Source organism: Harpia harpyja, chromosome 11 (genome assembly GCF_026419915.1).
Source record: "Harpia harpyja isolate bHarHar1 chromosome 11, bHarHar1 primary haplotype, whole genome shotgun sequence".
NCBI lineage: Eukaryota > Metazoa > Chordata > Aves > Accipitriformes > Accipitridae > Harpia > Harpia harpyja.
In genome coordinates, this window is record NC_068950.1 from 4,227,446 (window position 1) to 4,243,274 (window position 15,829).

General features: G+C 42.9%; 1 protein-coding gene across 10 annotated transcripts in view; it reads right to left on the reverse strand.

Moving 5' to 3' along the window:
- Positions 1-15,829, reverse strand: part of RFX2 (regulatory factor X2) — a 62,457-nt gene that overhangs the window by 4,898 nt on the left and 41,730 nt on the right. For all 10 annotated transcript variants that reach the window (XM_052801072.1, XM_052801071.1, XM_052801074.1 and 7 more), the window contains 8 exons: positions 9,315-9,496; positions 6,947-7,066; positions 5,734-5,849; positions 4,711-4,829; positions 4,275-4,387; positions 2,031-2,182; positions 979-1,076; positions 186-335 (listed from right to left, as the gene is read on the reverse strand). In XM_052801072.1, coding sequence (XP_052657032.1) covers positions 186-335; positions 979-1,076; positions 2,031-2,182; positions 4,275-4,387; positions 4,711-4,829; positions 5,734-5,849; positions 6,947-7,066; positions 9,315-9,496 — 1,050 coding nt within the window. The remainder of the gene's footprint in view (positions 1-185; positions 336-978; positions 1,077-2,030; positions 2,183-4,274; positions 4,388-4,710; positions 4,830-5,733; positions 5,850-6,946; positions 7,067-9,314; positions 9,497-15,829) is intronic.

The window sequence follows — 15,829 nt, forward strand, 5'->3', positions numbered from 1 at the left end:
AGTACCTTCTCCACTATTCACAGTGAGATGGCAAACTTACCTGGAAAAGTAACACCAAAACCGTTAAATTGTTTACTTAATTGCTTTTTAGCAATTGGAAATAAGATGCTGGTTACCAGCAGACAACCTCATTATAGAGTCCCAGTTCTAGACAACATGACCTACAAAAAGATACCCTAAGTTACCTGCACATTGGCAAAGTCGACCCGATTGAGATCACTGAGCATCTGGTTTATCTGGGAAGTGTTCTGCAGCACCGCACGGGCAGCCTGAGCCAGGTGGTTCAGGGACGTGTACCTCCGTAATGTCTGCGCAAAGGCACTCACTACCCCGACCTGCAAGACAGCACACAGGGCACCACGAGCAGGAGCCACAGAAATGGAAGCCAAACTCTTCTCAGTGCTGAGCTCAAGCACACAGCACACATCAGCTGGGGAAACCTGCACAGTCCCACCCACGCTGCTGTCCAAAGCATACACGAACGCTCCAGAGCAGCACTTTCACAGCATCTATTGCACCTTGCAAACCAGTCTCTGCATTTCTGTTCTTTAAACTAACAGGTTTTCACATTCTGCCTCCAGCAGAGACCAGCAAGGTGATAACAGGCTGCAAGAATCCATGGCTTTAGGAGAGGGGAAGTAGGAGCCTTAGGTTTGGTCTCTGCAATGCCATTCAGTCCATAAGGTGTCCTGTGCTTTCTAGCAGGACAGCCTCATTCTGGTGCAGAGATTTTCTTCCACAAAGCTATATCTGCAATTTTGGAACATAGGACAGAGCATCATCAGCTTCTGGTACAAAGGAATTGCCCTACCTGTCCTCCCACTCCTTGCTGATTTTGGTTCATAATTATTCATTACACCAGTCCGGAGTACACGTGGCCAAACCCCAGCAGTGATTTGCAGTCACTGTGGAAAACTGCAACATGCACACACACACTCAGTTCATATCCCTGACCTGCACCGTGCTCCTTCTGCTTACCTTGGTCTGGACAACCTGCGGGGGAAATTCATTCATTGCGTTCATCAGCCACCCTTCCAAACTCTTGGCAAAATTACGAATCGCCTGTGTAAGCGTGCCTGCAAAGAAGTCTGCAGTTAGAAAGGCAGTTCTGTATCATTTTTGGACACCACTTTCTAGCTTAGGACTGCTGTGGAAAGCACAGCCTCTGAGCTGGTTAGCTGTGATCTCGATTTAGCATCAAGGAAATCAACTGGGTCCTGAGATGCACTCAAATGTTTCTTATTCTCTAATGTTGTTACTCAAACTTTTCTTCTTATTCTTATTCCTATTGATATTTGTATTCATATTCTTACTCTTTCTTATCCTTTTCTTATTCATGGCGCTTCTGAGCATTTTCCAAATGTTGAAATACACTCTTTAAAAACACACACGTGCCACAGCATGTAGACTGACAACAGGAGCTCAAAGGGACATGGCTTTCCAGTACTGCTCAGTCCAGTCTAGGGCTGAGTTGAGGCCTTGGGGAGACCGACACATGCACTTCACTGAGGAGCCAAATCAGAGAGAAAACCCTCAATATCCCATCATCTCATCTCCCAGATGAAAGCTGACCCCAAATTTCCAGGAGATGCAGTAGGGGACATGACGGTCCTACGTAAACAAAGATACTATCTCCAAGGAAACATCTCACAAGGATTAGCCACACTTACTTGTGCATTAAGCCTATGCTTTTACCTTGACTCCTAGCCAAAGTCAGGAGACGTGATATGCAATAAACCAAATTTTAAAAGGCATGGGAATTTCCAGGGGCCACAAAGTACCGTCGACGCAGAGCAATGCTGCAGGAGGAATATTGCTGTTGCCATAATATTTTAGCTTGTATGCAAAACAAAAACCTCTAAATCAGCTTTTACAATGGAAATCTTCAGGGCAAGTGGTAGCCAGACCGAGTGAGTCATGGATCGCTCTTTGTCAGACCCAACATCCCATGACTCAGCCAAGCGAGGAGCAGGAGCTGAGCAGGAGCGGGGACCACCCGTGACCTCCTGACCACGCTGCAGGATACTCACTGGGCACTGGTCTGAGCACGTCTGGGATGAGAATCTCCACCAGGGCCTGGTACAAGATGTGATCGCAGCTTCTCATCCATTTGAGGATGGGTTCGTATTTGCACAGAGTGATCAGCTTATCTTTCGGGAGGGTCCCTTCGTGTTCTTCTTCGCTGTGGGAGATGGAGGAGGGAGACAGCGTTAGCAGCAGGTTTGCATTCAGTGCATTCACCCTTCCTCTCGATTTCTAACCCCAGTTTTCAGCAGAAAAAAGCCATTCATGTTTCTTTTAAAAGGAAATGTCTGATCGTTTGTACAAGTCATCTTTGACTGTGCAGGCTCCTCTCTGTCCATGGGTCAGAGCTCTAACCACAGTTTTCTCTCAAATCCACATCTCCCTGTGCTTGGCCTTTGCTTCTTCCATCTTTAGCCTCGGTTCCTTTCACACACTCATGTTCACGTGTACCTGGGAATTGTACTTCAGTACAGCCATTTCAGCAAGCAAAGGCTTAGCTGGTTCCTCCTTACAGACCCAGCTATTTCCAAAACCTCCACACCTCTCTCCTGTGCTCTAAACCTCCTCAACTGTAGCAGTGGAGACAAAAAGTTTGCAGCAAATGTCGTTTGAGCAGATAAGCCGGTATCGATAGATACTACGAATGGTTTCAAGGTGTTTGACACCTTCAAATGCTGAATGTTTTCAGAAGGAAAAAGATTTGCTGTTTTGATGAGAACAAAGCATATTGTCTCTAACTGAGTGAGATCAAGCTTGCATTATTTTCGCTTTATAGATATATGGAAACTTCTTCTGCATGATTAAGGCATAAGATATCTGGTTAAACAGCAAGCAGAGAAAACCAAAGCCTTAATGCACTGCCAGAGCATCAAAGCAGAGCTGCTCAGACACTATGCTGGGAATTGGGAATTTGGAAGGGACTTGCCCCATGCGTTACAACAAAATCATTAAAGCCAAGCCTTGGACTTACTATAAAGAGATACTTATAGCCTCTGCCTGAGCAGTTTTAGTAAATGAACTCCACAGGCATACTCCTAGAACACTCACATGGAAAAACTGGCCATCAAGCACCTAAAGTTTCAGTTAAGTGGAACCATATTCTGCATTTTATCATGCTTTCAAACAGTTTGCCACTTTGATAATATTTTGGGTTTATATTTGTATATATATATATATAAAGCAGGGGGAGGGAGTGCTTTATTTACTTATCTTGATTATTAACAATGGTATGGAGAGGTACTAGAGCACATAGCCTTAGCAAGATACGCTAGATTAGACAGAGCCCTGCAGAAACACTGCCTCCAGTATCCAAGTGAGCCTGTTTGTACCTAGCACAGCTCGCTCTGTGGTTTTGCAATATGCCTTGGAGATATACCCTTAAGTAAAAGAGATTTTGAAACAATCAAACACAGCTACAGTGATTCTTTGCGGGAAAATATCCATTGGGTAACATCTACTGAGGACAACAGGGCTATTCTACAGGTTATTATGGGCTATTTGATGGGATATTATACAGGATATTATGGGCTATTATTACTCAAACTTTTACCACTTTTCTTCTGAACGTAAAACATCCATATCGGAAGTCCTTATATTATCAGTAGAGAGGACAATACAGACTTTTAATGCAAATTTTAAGAAGAAACCTTCACCTTTTCTATTTTCTCTATTTTGACTTATTTCCATTCCCCTGTCTCTTGGCAGCAGCCTCCCAACACATGAAGGATGAAGAAAAGGCAAAAACGACGAGCCAGGCAGGAGTACAAAGATCAGAGTAGCTTCATTTGCCATATCTGCCTCAAAACACGAGGCACTTAAAGATCTGGATAGCCAGCCAAAGAAGTGAGTCAGTCTAGATGTCACCAAAACCTCAGAGCCTGAGATGTCACTGGAGACCGATACCTAATGGCACAGAATCGTTACTGTCTGCTCCTGATGACGAAAGCAGCATCCCGTTCTCACTCCTCTCTGCATTCTGGATTAGCACTGGTTGCAGGAGGTATAGGGCGCATAGATGTACATAATCAAAGCAGATGCTTTCCTTGGAGGTCTGAACTTTGTGTGGTCATTATGATATTAAACACTTCTGACACTCTTTGTAATGATTCTGCAGGGAAGTAAATACTTTCAAGTCCTACAAAGCACTCAAAATGCCTAGTGAAGCTGAAAATACTTCATGCATTTTTAAAACTAAAAATACCACCAAACAATGGAGCATTCAGAAATAATCAAAGCACAGCAGCGTATACCTGGATGGCAGGGCAGTAGAGCCATCACTAGATGGTGTTTTAGGACTCCAGAAGGATTGCCACAGTTTCTCAATATAATGAAATTGAAGATTCATTACAACATCCAAAGTTGCCTAACAACAAAGAACACAACTCATTAGTTGCTCTGCTAGCATCTTGTCACACAGTGTAAGCATAAATTTCATGTGCTCCCATTTAGATTAAATTAATTACAAGAAAAATAACAGAAAGGACATTGTTTTAATAATCAACATAACATAAAACAGGTCACACAATGAAAAAATAACATAAAGCACAATATTTGAGTTATAATACCCAGCAAATCAAGCATTCCCTATTATATTCTAGCTTTTCCTAAGAGCAGGATATGAGATGAGCACATGGGTTATGTCCCACATCAAATAATAAATAAATTAAAAATATTCCAAATAATCACCTCGCAGTGTCGCCTGTAAAGAAGCTGCAGAGTTTTCACATCATTCATGGTGACCCCTTCTTGTAAGAGGACGTTACCTAGACGAGGGGCTGGGAACTCGGGAAAGACATGGGTTACATCTAGGGAAAAAAAAGATTGGGAAAGATGGTAAGAGTTAGGAGCACTCAATTACACAGGACTACAGATGAGTGCAAGGTGCTGCTGTCGCTGGTGGCTATCTTTCATGTTTCAGTTGGGGATGAAACAGGAGAAATTAGACCAATAATCTAGTTCTTTCCCAATTCATGCTGCTATGCTGTGCAAAAAGCGAACAACCGCAGCCCATTTTATTCAGTGTGGAAAGGAAAATGTTTTCTTTCTCTCTGTAATAAAAGAAACATGAATACATTGTCCTCATCTACTGTGCTTCCCATTAGATTTTCTCTGAAGCCTGAAAAATGTCTCTCTGTTATTTTGAGAAACGGAAAATATAATTTGACAGCAGACATATCAGGAGCAATTGTAAATTGTATTTCAAGAAGGCTCAGAGCTGGCCGGGATTTGGTATCTGCTTAAATGATGGAGACACATAGATCCATGACCAGCAAAGCCAGAGAGCTTCTCTCACAAGGAGAAGGTCCGTATGTATTGTCTGCAGTCAGACACATATTGCAGCCTTTGCAATGAAGAGAATCGCTGTTCTCCCTCCGGCTGCCCGTCTTAGCAAGGCTCTTCAGGACCTCCACTCCTTCCATCCAATTTGGATAAAACCAGATGGATTAAATACATACTAAGAGGGAACCAACAGACCTGGTGGTACAAGGAAAAAGCCTTCCTGTGGGTATAGGAGTTAGCAAATAAACTTAGCAAGTGTGACGTTACAAGAGCTTATTAGAATACATACTATATATAAAATATATATATCTTATATGTATAATGCAAACAAATGCAGAACAGCCAGGGCTTGCTGGACTAGACCTTCCTTCCTCTTAAAGTTATAAGCCTAGACATGAGATATCTAATACATTAAAGCAGTCTCCTCACCTATGAATTGCAGATGATGTTGACTTTGAGCAGCAACCGATTGCTCCGGCGTAGTGTGTGGGTTACTATTGGACCCACTCTCTGCCATGCCATCCATCTTCTGCGCTGGTCTATACCTAAATTTAGAACGTGGCTTGGGATTTACACAGGCATGAGCAAACATGTACATGGTATTTGCAACATAGTCATGCAGACTTTTGCGTTCATCATGTAATACATTCAAGGCCAGCACTGTGAGGGCTGACCATTTGTATCACCTACTTATGAGAACTTCCTTTTGAAAAGCACTCCCCAAGACAGAATTAAAGGGGTTAAGATGTTTGCCCAAGGTGACACCAAAAAAAGTAGAAAATGAGAAGCAGAGCTGGAGTGGGTGCCAGAGTGCAGACTCTCAGTCTCAGGAGCTGACTTTGGCATTTACTTTCTGTTTTGGAGCTGAAGAAATAAATTCTTCTGCTCCTTCTTCACTCCAGCAAGAACCAGAAGTGTCCATGCTTCCTGGAGACAATTCCAAATTCCTTTGCACATTGTTTTTTATATTCAAAATTACTCAGACACAAGACTAACCACAGCACTATTTAACTTGCACTGTTGCACAACAAAAAAACTCAAACAAAACCCAAAGCCCCAAACCCACCCAAGCAAGACACAAGCCCCCAAGTCCTTTACACTGATTTGGCACAAATAATGCCATAGCCGAGGTCCTAGAACAGTTCGGTCAGAGGGAGGCAGTGAAAAGTGGCACATACGGTGGCATTCTCTGTAGCAGCAGGCTGAATCAAGCCGCTGGCAAACAGAATAGGCAGATAAACGGCATTTCATAGAATCACAGGACAGTTTGGGTTGGAAGGGACCTTTCAAGGTCATCTAGTCCAACTCCCCCTGAAATAAGCAGGGACACCGTCAACTAGAGCAGGTTGCTCAGAGCCCCATCCAACCTGACCTTGAATGTTTCCAGGGATGGGGCATCGACCAGAATGGGTTTGGGACCCTTCCACTACTCAGAGCAGCCAGTGACTTGCAGACCCCTCTTCCACAGCTCAGCTCTGGCAGTTCAGCAACACTTGGGTTTGAACTGTCCCAACACGCTCCCTTTGCTCGCACGGCAAGCCGAGTCCCAAGATGGGGTCTGCAGCTTTCTTTGGCAAAGGATCCTCGCCCGCGGCAGCGTCGGGGCACCGCTAGCAAGATCCAAGATGCTGGAAGCACCTACCTTTGCTTCTGGTGGATGGGCTGCTGCCTCATTGCCATGTACTGGGTGTCCTCCTGCAAGCGGTTCAGCGGAGACTCTGGTTTTAGACGGATCCCGTAATAATGATATTTGGAGTTTCCCCTGGAAGTATCAGCGTTGAAATTGCTCAGTGTAAGCTAGTCAATGGAAGGGACATCGTAGCCCTGTGACTTATTCTTAGGCTTGTTTTGACAATACACCCTACTTCTTACAGCACACGTCGGTTTGCTGCCAAGCGCTATTTGAATGGCTGAACTAATGAATGCCATCATCCCCTATAAAATTTAAAACCACATGTCGCAGAGTTCAGTGACATCCACATTTAAAACCCGGCAAGGTTTGTTCCAAGTAACCCATGGTAACTGGAGAAGAAGAGACAAGTGTTACAATACAAAGTGTTATTAAACAGAATGACAGAAAGACCTCAGGGGACGCTTTGCTATTTGATTAGGGTTTAAGGATTTGTTTTTTCCATAAAAACAAACTTCCATCTTTATCTAGACTTGGATAAAACAAGCCTGACTGAATAGTTAACTATGATAAGAAAACATCTTTCTGTTGCCAGCACTTTCACAGCAACGGCAATGGGCTTTGATGTGGCTTTGTTCTTGGAGTTGCTAATTTTTGTAGTTTTTGTAAAAACTGAAAGCTTTTTTCAAGCAAAAGAGGCTGTAATTCTTTTTCCTTTGCTGGTCAGTAAAGCTGCTGTGATGCTCCTTAGGAGAATGTCTTTCCATCACATTAGACAGATGTGTCAGTTAAAGTTTTTCCACCAAACTGGAATTTTTCAGTCCCCAAGTGTCTACTTTTGGGAACGAGAAGGACAATTACGCAGCCATGGATACATGACAACAGTGTGTCCAACTTGGCTTTAGCCAATTTGTCACTAACAACGGTTGAGCTGAGGCCTCAGTGGGAGAGGAGACCGAGCCAGGGGAGCAGCAGCAGAGCCTCCAGAGCCCTTACTGGCAATGCTTAAAATTCATTTGCTGTGTCTGGAGGCACCCTAAATCCAATGATGCTTCCCATTGGAAAATTACATAGAGAAATTTAAGAGAGGAATATTTGGCAAAGAATTAACTCTTTCTTCCTTGTTGGGGAAATTTTGTTTTTTTCAAGGGCACACTTGAATCAGTCAGTCTTTGTCACTGTACCAAAGTGTTTTACACACACTGAGTGCTCAGGTACAAAGTATGCTTCGGCCATGTCTTAAGTGATTTTAAGTGCCTGCAAATTAAATAACAGCTGCATTGAGGTTTACTGTATCCTTCCTGGCCTGCACATTCGCAATTTTAAGTGGGTTTTTTGCTTGTTTGTTTTTTCTTTAATCCTTGACGGGATTAAAAAATTTCTCTCCTCTAAAGAAATTACTTCAGAGCTCTTGCACTTGAACCAATCTACAAAAATCCAAACTCTCCCCGGCTCTTCCTACGACTGTTGCCTCCACGTTCCAGCTGTGGAATGCCCCAGACACATCTGGTTTTGCTCTTGTTTAGAAGCCTAAATATCTAAGCTTGAATTTTATTACAAAATCTTACACAATCAGAGCAATCACTGTTTCTCTAGTGCATTAGCTACTTTTTTTAAATTAGAAGCTGGGATAAAATGCAAACTCAGCTGTGTAAGCGGTGCAGATACTTTGGATGCTCCCTTGAAGGACACATACGTAATTACAGCAAGTATAATTTCTTACATTATGTTTTTGTTGTAACATCCTATGGATCTTTGATGTTTTAAAACAAAAAATTCTGTCACAAGATTCAGCCTGCCACTTTGGAAATTTAAGAAATAAGCCATTCACATCTGTACAGCTTGTCTGCATCAAAGACGTGGTCACAGGGTGTGTTCTCATCCGCGATGGAGGACCTTTACTGGACCCAAAGGGAGAAACCGTTTCACTGCACCAGAATTTTGGGGTCCGCAGCTGACAGTGGCAATTGTGAAAATTACTTATTTCATCTTTTTGAGACAGTAGTGGAATGAGAAGCAGCCTAAGTTCAAATAAAATATTCTTAGACTCGTTAGGAAATGGACTTAGACCAAATTCCACTGTGTGGCTGGACAAGGCACTGCCACCAGCGACCTGGCGCGTGTCTGAAATTAACTGTATTGTCAAGCCTCTCACACCACTGATTCACGGCAAGAAAGCAGATTTGCCTCGTAACACACGGAAATTACTTCTGTGCCTCAGAATAGCAATTCTTTTTCCCACATGACCATGGTCGGTTGTTTCTGTAGATCTCGGAAGAAAGACCTGTGGCTGCTAAATGATGCTCAGTAGGTTCTCAGTACGCGTGCGAGAAGTTGTAGGAGTTTGGGGTTTTTTATTTAAATGTAGATTCATACCAACCTGGTTCCCAGGCGGCGAGTCCTCAGCCCCATGAACACCGAACGGATCAGTTTTCCGAAGGAAGCGGCGTTCACTGGATCCAGTTTGTGCTCCTGGCAGTGCCGCAGGTAATGGTTATAGAGAGAGCTCCTGGGAAGGCTGACACCTTCCGCTGTCTCGTAGTTGTCCAACAACCACTGGAGCTTTATGTATGGAAAACATAAATAAATAAAGAAGACATGAAAGTCTAAAGAGGGCTGGAATGGGCTGCGTCAAACAGTGTCAAGGCTTAAATGTCAGGAGATCCCATCTGACGTTAAGAGTTCAAGAGAACCTAATGCTGGGTAGTTAATTTATGTAAGTTTTATAACTTATGCTAGTTGCATTTTTATGAAAGTAAAAGGACCCCCAGCCCAAAGCTAATAACCCAAACAAAAATGCTGTCAGATTTTGCAAGAACATTAAAACATAATCCGCCTGCGATCTCAGTGTCCGCCTTGGATTTGGATGAATTCCTGCAGAGCCAAAATAAAGCTGTAAGAACTCATGTTTTCCAAGAATAAAAACGTTAAGATATTGCCTAAGAGGAATAAATTTTAGGGGAACCAAATATGCTGCAAAGTCTTTATTAATTTGAAGATTGGCATGTCTGCAACTGTTCCCTTAACAATAAAATTAACAGTTACCAAAGCAACCTTAAAAATCTGAGGTGGTCCATCTATTTTTCAAAATTTACCGTCTGAACTTCTTCTGACAATTGTTGATTAAAGTTTGCAATTTATATAAATCATTTATACCCAGCTGGTCTGAAAGGGCAGGCCAGGAGCACAATGTCAACACAGAAATTAAAATGCGAAAACCCCCAAACCCCAATCTCCTTTAATTGGCTAAATGACTTCAACATCAATAAAAGAAAGTGCTAGATTAAGTGAATTTTTGAAGGAACTAGATGTACAAATGGACTAAAATCAATAGCTTTGGTAAAAGCCCTTTCATTGTCGTTAGGGATGTTTGGGATTAACATTTTCAAGACTTCCCTCTCCTTCCAGACCTCCATCCCTGCGGGCACAGGAGGCACAGCTCCACCACCAGCAGCTGCATTCGCACCAGATCAGCGGCAAAACAGACTCAGGTTACGGATGCCAAAATATTAGCCACGTCATCTCCTTACAACAAATAGTTCAAGCACATATTGTAATTAAGCACAAACTTAGTCTAGAAGTCGATGGGATTTAACCATGCACATGGATGTACAAGTTGGCCCATGCTTAAGTCCTCTCCACTCATACTCCCATATCTGGCTCTTTTCTACCATTTTCTCTTGCTGAAACCTTGGGGTCCCAATTCACCACTATTCTCGAGTTTTATATCCATAACTCTGTGAAAATACAACCTGAAATGTGCAATGACATCTCTGACACCTCACTCCATTGAGTTATTTTCAGTTTATGTATTTCATATCCCACTTTGCTCTCACACAAAGGTTTTTCAGCACCTACGAATGTATGTTCTGTGGTTATCATTCTCATACCCAAATTTAAACTTCTGCTACATCAAATAAGCTGAATCCAAAGCTGTACAGTTGAAACTATTTCATTCATTAGTTGGGTTTGACCCATCAGTTTTGGTGGCCTTTGGAGCAGACCAGGGGCTGCCACAGCGGGAAGAAGAAAAACCTCTTGGCCATTTTCCCTTCTGTCCTGCTTTTCACAGAGCTGCTTGTCACCTTCCCACCTTCTTCCACTTACACATCACCCAAGACACTCTTTGATGTGTTCTTCCACAGACAAAGATCTTTCTGACCTCCAAACCCTACAGTCCTAAGAGGTGGTGTTTGCTAATGATCCGCGTCCCTTCATGCTCTCATCTGCAGAAGAGACATCCCTGGGAAGCCCCAAAAAGCCGTTCCGTAGCCCTGAGCCTCCCCCACCCATTAAGCTATCTCTAACAAAAGTGGACCCCAGAGTTTTTGACATAAAAGACCAGCTGGAGCTCAATTTTTAATTAGTCCACATCTGTGCTAATTTTGGCCCATCCCCTGTATTTAAATGATTAATGATTAAGAAGGTTCTTTTTTTTTTTTTTTACCATTTATTTTATTTATCCTATGGAAGATACTGAATGTGGATCAGCTATTTATTTTCTAAACCTGTTCTAATTCCAAGCCTTAAAAAAAAAAAAAAGTTGCATGTTACTATGGAAAATTCAGATATAGGTAAAACCCTCTCATTTAAATTTGATCCTAGACATTTTTAGTCTAATCCCCGATATTTCGAGAATATTCCCTTCATCTTCCAGCTTTCTTCTTCTGCGAGTGTCTTTTTATACTCCTTTACACATTACAGAGTTTTACAATATGAACTCCCACGATTGAATTAGAAACCTATTATGAAACGCACAAAAGAGCTTAAAAAAAGAAATGTCAGAATGTAAATAATTTTCAAAACATGATTTTTGCTCTTCCTGCATTAGTAGTAACAGACCGGGCACTTAAAATGAGAACATTAAAGATTCTTTCCATTTGTGTCCCTTATTCTGTTTACTTTTTGAATTTTGCTCAGTTGTGACAATGACAAGATATTCTACACTTTCATTTCTGTTTATACTACAATCAGGTTCCAATAAAATCACTATGCAGCCATATGCTGCTTTGTTTGTTATAGGCACTACAGGGGAACATTGCGATTTCATTTCTACTTTAACTTTATTTCTATTGACTGTTTGTTTTGATTTAAAAAAAATAATCTTCAGCAAAAACCTTGTCCTTGTTCGATTCAAGGATGGCTTTTTAAGGATGGAAAAAGCGACACATGAGCCTGTCTGAGAAAAGAAAAAACCTTTTTTTTCTGAAGGTCCAGGTCTGAAAAGGTTTTCTTATGGGCACTTCTATGAAAAAGAAACCTCTGAGGACACACATTTATGGTTTGTATTTAAGGTGGTTTTATCTGAGACTAAGAGGAGCAGGTTCCTAAGTCCCCGTTCAGTGCAGCTCAGAGTTAGGACAGACCATGGACCACCTGCGTGCCTGCCGAGCATCCCGAGCTCAGCGATGGGGAGAAACGCTTCCCACGCACCAGGAGTTCCCTGCTCGACCCCACCAATCTTTTGCAATTAAAGTTTCATCAAAACCTGTATATTGTCTTGGAAAGTCTCTTTGCCAGAACAAGTGCCTGTCAGCTCTGGTCCCTTGCATAGTTAAGCCCCCAGCAATCCGTGTACATGAGCACAAGCTCCAGCATCTCCCGAGAAGGAGATTCATCCTTCATTAGGTCATTACATTCCACCCCCGGGCAAGGGAGAGTTATTCCCTTTAACAGTTTTCCTACTTCTCTGTTCAGTCTCATTTTAGGTGTTTCCACCTAATCACCGTTTGGGGATAAGATCTTTTCCTCAGGGGAAAAAGTCCATCAGCACCTACCTAAGAGCAATTCACCCACAGGGAAGAAGTCCAGTGTTTTTTGGGGGGTTTATTTTGGTGGGGTTTTTTTTGGTTTTTTTGTTTTACAGGCAGTGAGGAAAAAATGCATTTTCCTCCTATTCCTATGAGTGCTATGGATATCTAGGAGTCCCAGGGCCTCAGGCAGGTTATAGCATCCAACTGCTTCCTTAGGTGCCAGCTTTAGGCACTCGTGTACAAAAATTGTAGTCATTTTTCTCAATTTCTTTGCATCATCTGCCAGCTCATAATTGGCAAAGAAGTAATCCTCTGACCCAGTGACTCTGGAGTACACTTGTGAGCAGAGGTTTTTCAGTAACAGTAATAGATTGACATGATTTCATTAGAAACATCATGTGTCACTGGGGTATTAACATTAGCTTAGGCTTCCAGATTTGATATTTCAAGTGCACTTAAATAACCTCTCAGAGAGTTTTTGAAGCGCAATTAAGTTATCAAGTGTGGCTCCATTTCACATTGACTTTGTTTAAACAGCATTATGTAAAAAAAAATCTCTCTTGACTGAGATACCTTTCATTTTCTTTTTTTTTTTTTTTTTTTAAAAAAACCCCAAAGATTCCTGGCATGTAACCTCTGCTGACGGCAACAAGATAAACCATTACCCCAAGAATTTACAGATTTGCAAAATGGGAAATTTAAAATGAGGGAGAGAACACTTAGTGAAAAAATCTGCAACCTTAAGACTAAAAGCAATTAAGTCACAACTAAGAGTGCAATTAGCATTACCTCACAACTTCCTCAGCTACTAGCTTTTGTCAAGCTCATATTTTGCTTTCAGCCTTGAAAAATCAGAGTCACCTGCTGCTTCACCTTCTGGTTCTCATGCGCAAGCCTGACAATATCGTGTGTCAGTCACACAAGCATTTGGGATAGGTAATCCTCTGTCTGTTTTTTTGTTTTGTTTTTTTAACATAAGGAGGTGGGACTGGGACCTGAAACATCCCGGACAGCAGAAACCCTTGTAACACAGCATGTGCCAGGGAAGACGTGCAGAGAGGCTCAGTGCTGCACCCTCATCGGGCTGTCCCATACACTGTGGTTGGGAGCAACCTCCGGCAGCCTCCAGTCTCCGGGTGGTCGATGCCCCATCCCTGGAAACATTCAAGGTCAGGTTGGACGGGGCTCTGAGCAACCTGCTCTAGTTGAAGGTGTCCCTGCTCATGGCAGGGGGTTGGACTAGGTGACCTTGAAAGGTCCCTTCCCACCCAAATCATTTGATGATGATTCTGTGATTCCAGTCCAGCCTCCTACTCAGTTCAGGGCTCAATTCCAAGGGAGGTCAGGTCCCTCAGTCCAGTCGAAAGGCTCATTCAGTTGAGTCCTGAGAACCAACCCAGGCAGAGGCTGCACAACCTCCCCAGGCAACAGAACTGACCTTCCTCCAGCTCAGGAAAGAAATTGCCTGATCCGGTTCTGCAATGTGCTGCGTTTCCTACAGGCACTGCTCGTACCATCGCCTCCTTGTTATTCCCACATGTCTGCAGACATCGCTCCGTGCTCCAGAAAGGCAGAGCAAGGACACTGGAGGTTCACGGGGCAGCAAGGGCCCCACGCGTTTCCTCGGCTCAGGCAATTACCCACCCCAGCCCGGGAGCTGCCCAGGGCAGCATGTTGCTTGTGCCTGGACCCACATCTTCAGCAGGGAGGAGCAGAGAGCTGATGTGTACACACATGCTCAGGAAGTAGTTTATTTCCTTTAGAATTTGTAAGAGAACTTAAGCCTTCTGCCAAACTATGAACTGTGATCTGAGAAGAGAGACATTAAGTTCTTTACTTCTACCCTGCAAGACAAGGGTGGGGAAGATCTGATCAGAGGCTGGATCGGGCCACAACTCCATCCTGCGCAGCCTGCAATCAGATGAAATCTCTTTTCTAGCTTCGCTTTCTTTCCTCTGCCCTTTTCCTGCTTTTTTTTCAATACCACACCACGACCCACCCCATCCTGCTCTGCACTGGGACGGACAAGAAAAATTCTGTGGAGCAACATTATCCTTAGACAAATCTGCATGGCACTCAGGACACAGCACGGGCACGTGAGCACGGCCACAGCCTGGGACAGAAGGATGCACAGAGATGCTCAGAACACAAACTACCAGCCTGATTCTGCAGGTTTGTGTTTCACCAACTACAACAAGGAACCTTCAATTTCTAGAAGCTGAAACAAGGATCGAACTCATCCGGGAGCCCTGGCTTGGAGTTCGACTTCAACTTAAGAGCATCAGACTGTTAGGTTTAATGTCCCTTTCATTTTCTCAGGCTATTTCTCTAGGGTGAAGAGGGCAAAGATTTTTTTTTGCAGAACCAAAGAATGACAACAGATCTGCCCCCAAATACAAAGCAAAAGGAAATCTGTTAGAATAAAGAAGTGCCACTTTGTGCACTGTGATTTATCAGTGCAGAACATGCTTCAGCCTAATCCAAAACACAATGAAGTGAAGGCAAGTCCAATGACTTCAACAGGACTTGAATTAGACCCTTCAAATCTCACACAAGCATGTGCTCACCGTTAAGCATTACTGCATGGGAGTCATAAACCATGATGCAGAAGGCCCAGTAGAATAGTGGGAACTTCACACAAAGCAGGGAAATTGTTGGCATAGTGAGAAGAGAGAGGTCTAGCAAATGGATTTAGCATAGCATTGTAACAGTAACGGTCTTCCTGAGGCACAGAAAGAGGCAATAAAGGCATTCACAGGCTTTTGGTATGTGCTATCTAAGGGATATCTGTCATGATTCACGCCAAGTTATTGCTGTAGAATTACAAGTTATTTTCCAGCCATCTTTCAATTCCAGTGAAAGAAAAGAACTTCTTCAAATGTGTTTACCTAATTGCCAGCAATTTCCATTGCAAGGCAGATGAGATAAATAAACACAGGCTAAAGGCAGTTAACAGAATCCAGAGCATCTCATAAACAAACATTAACATCATGGCACTTTTTGCAGATTCTTGTTCCTTGGGAATGGGCTGCTTTGGGCAGCACAGCTGAATCACAGGCTGCTTTGAGTGGCTCATGCTGTTGAATACACCAAAGGGCTACAAATAATGCTCCTACCAAAGCAGGAAAAAGGTTGTAAATTC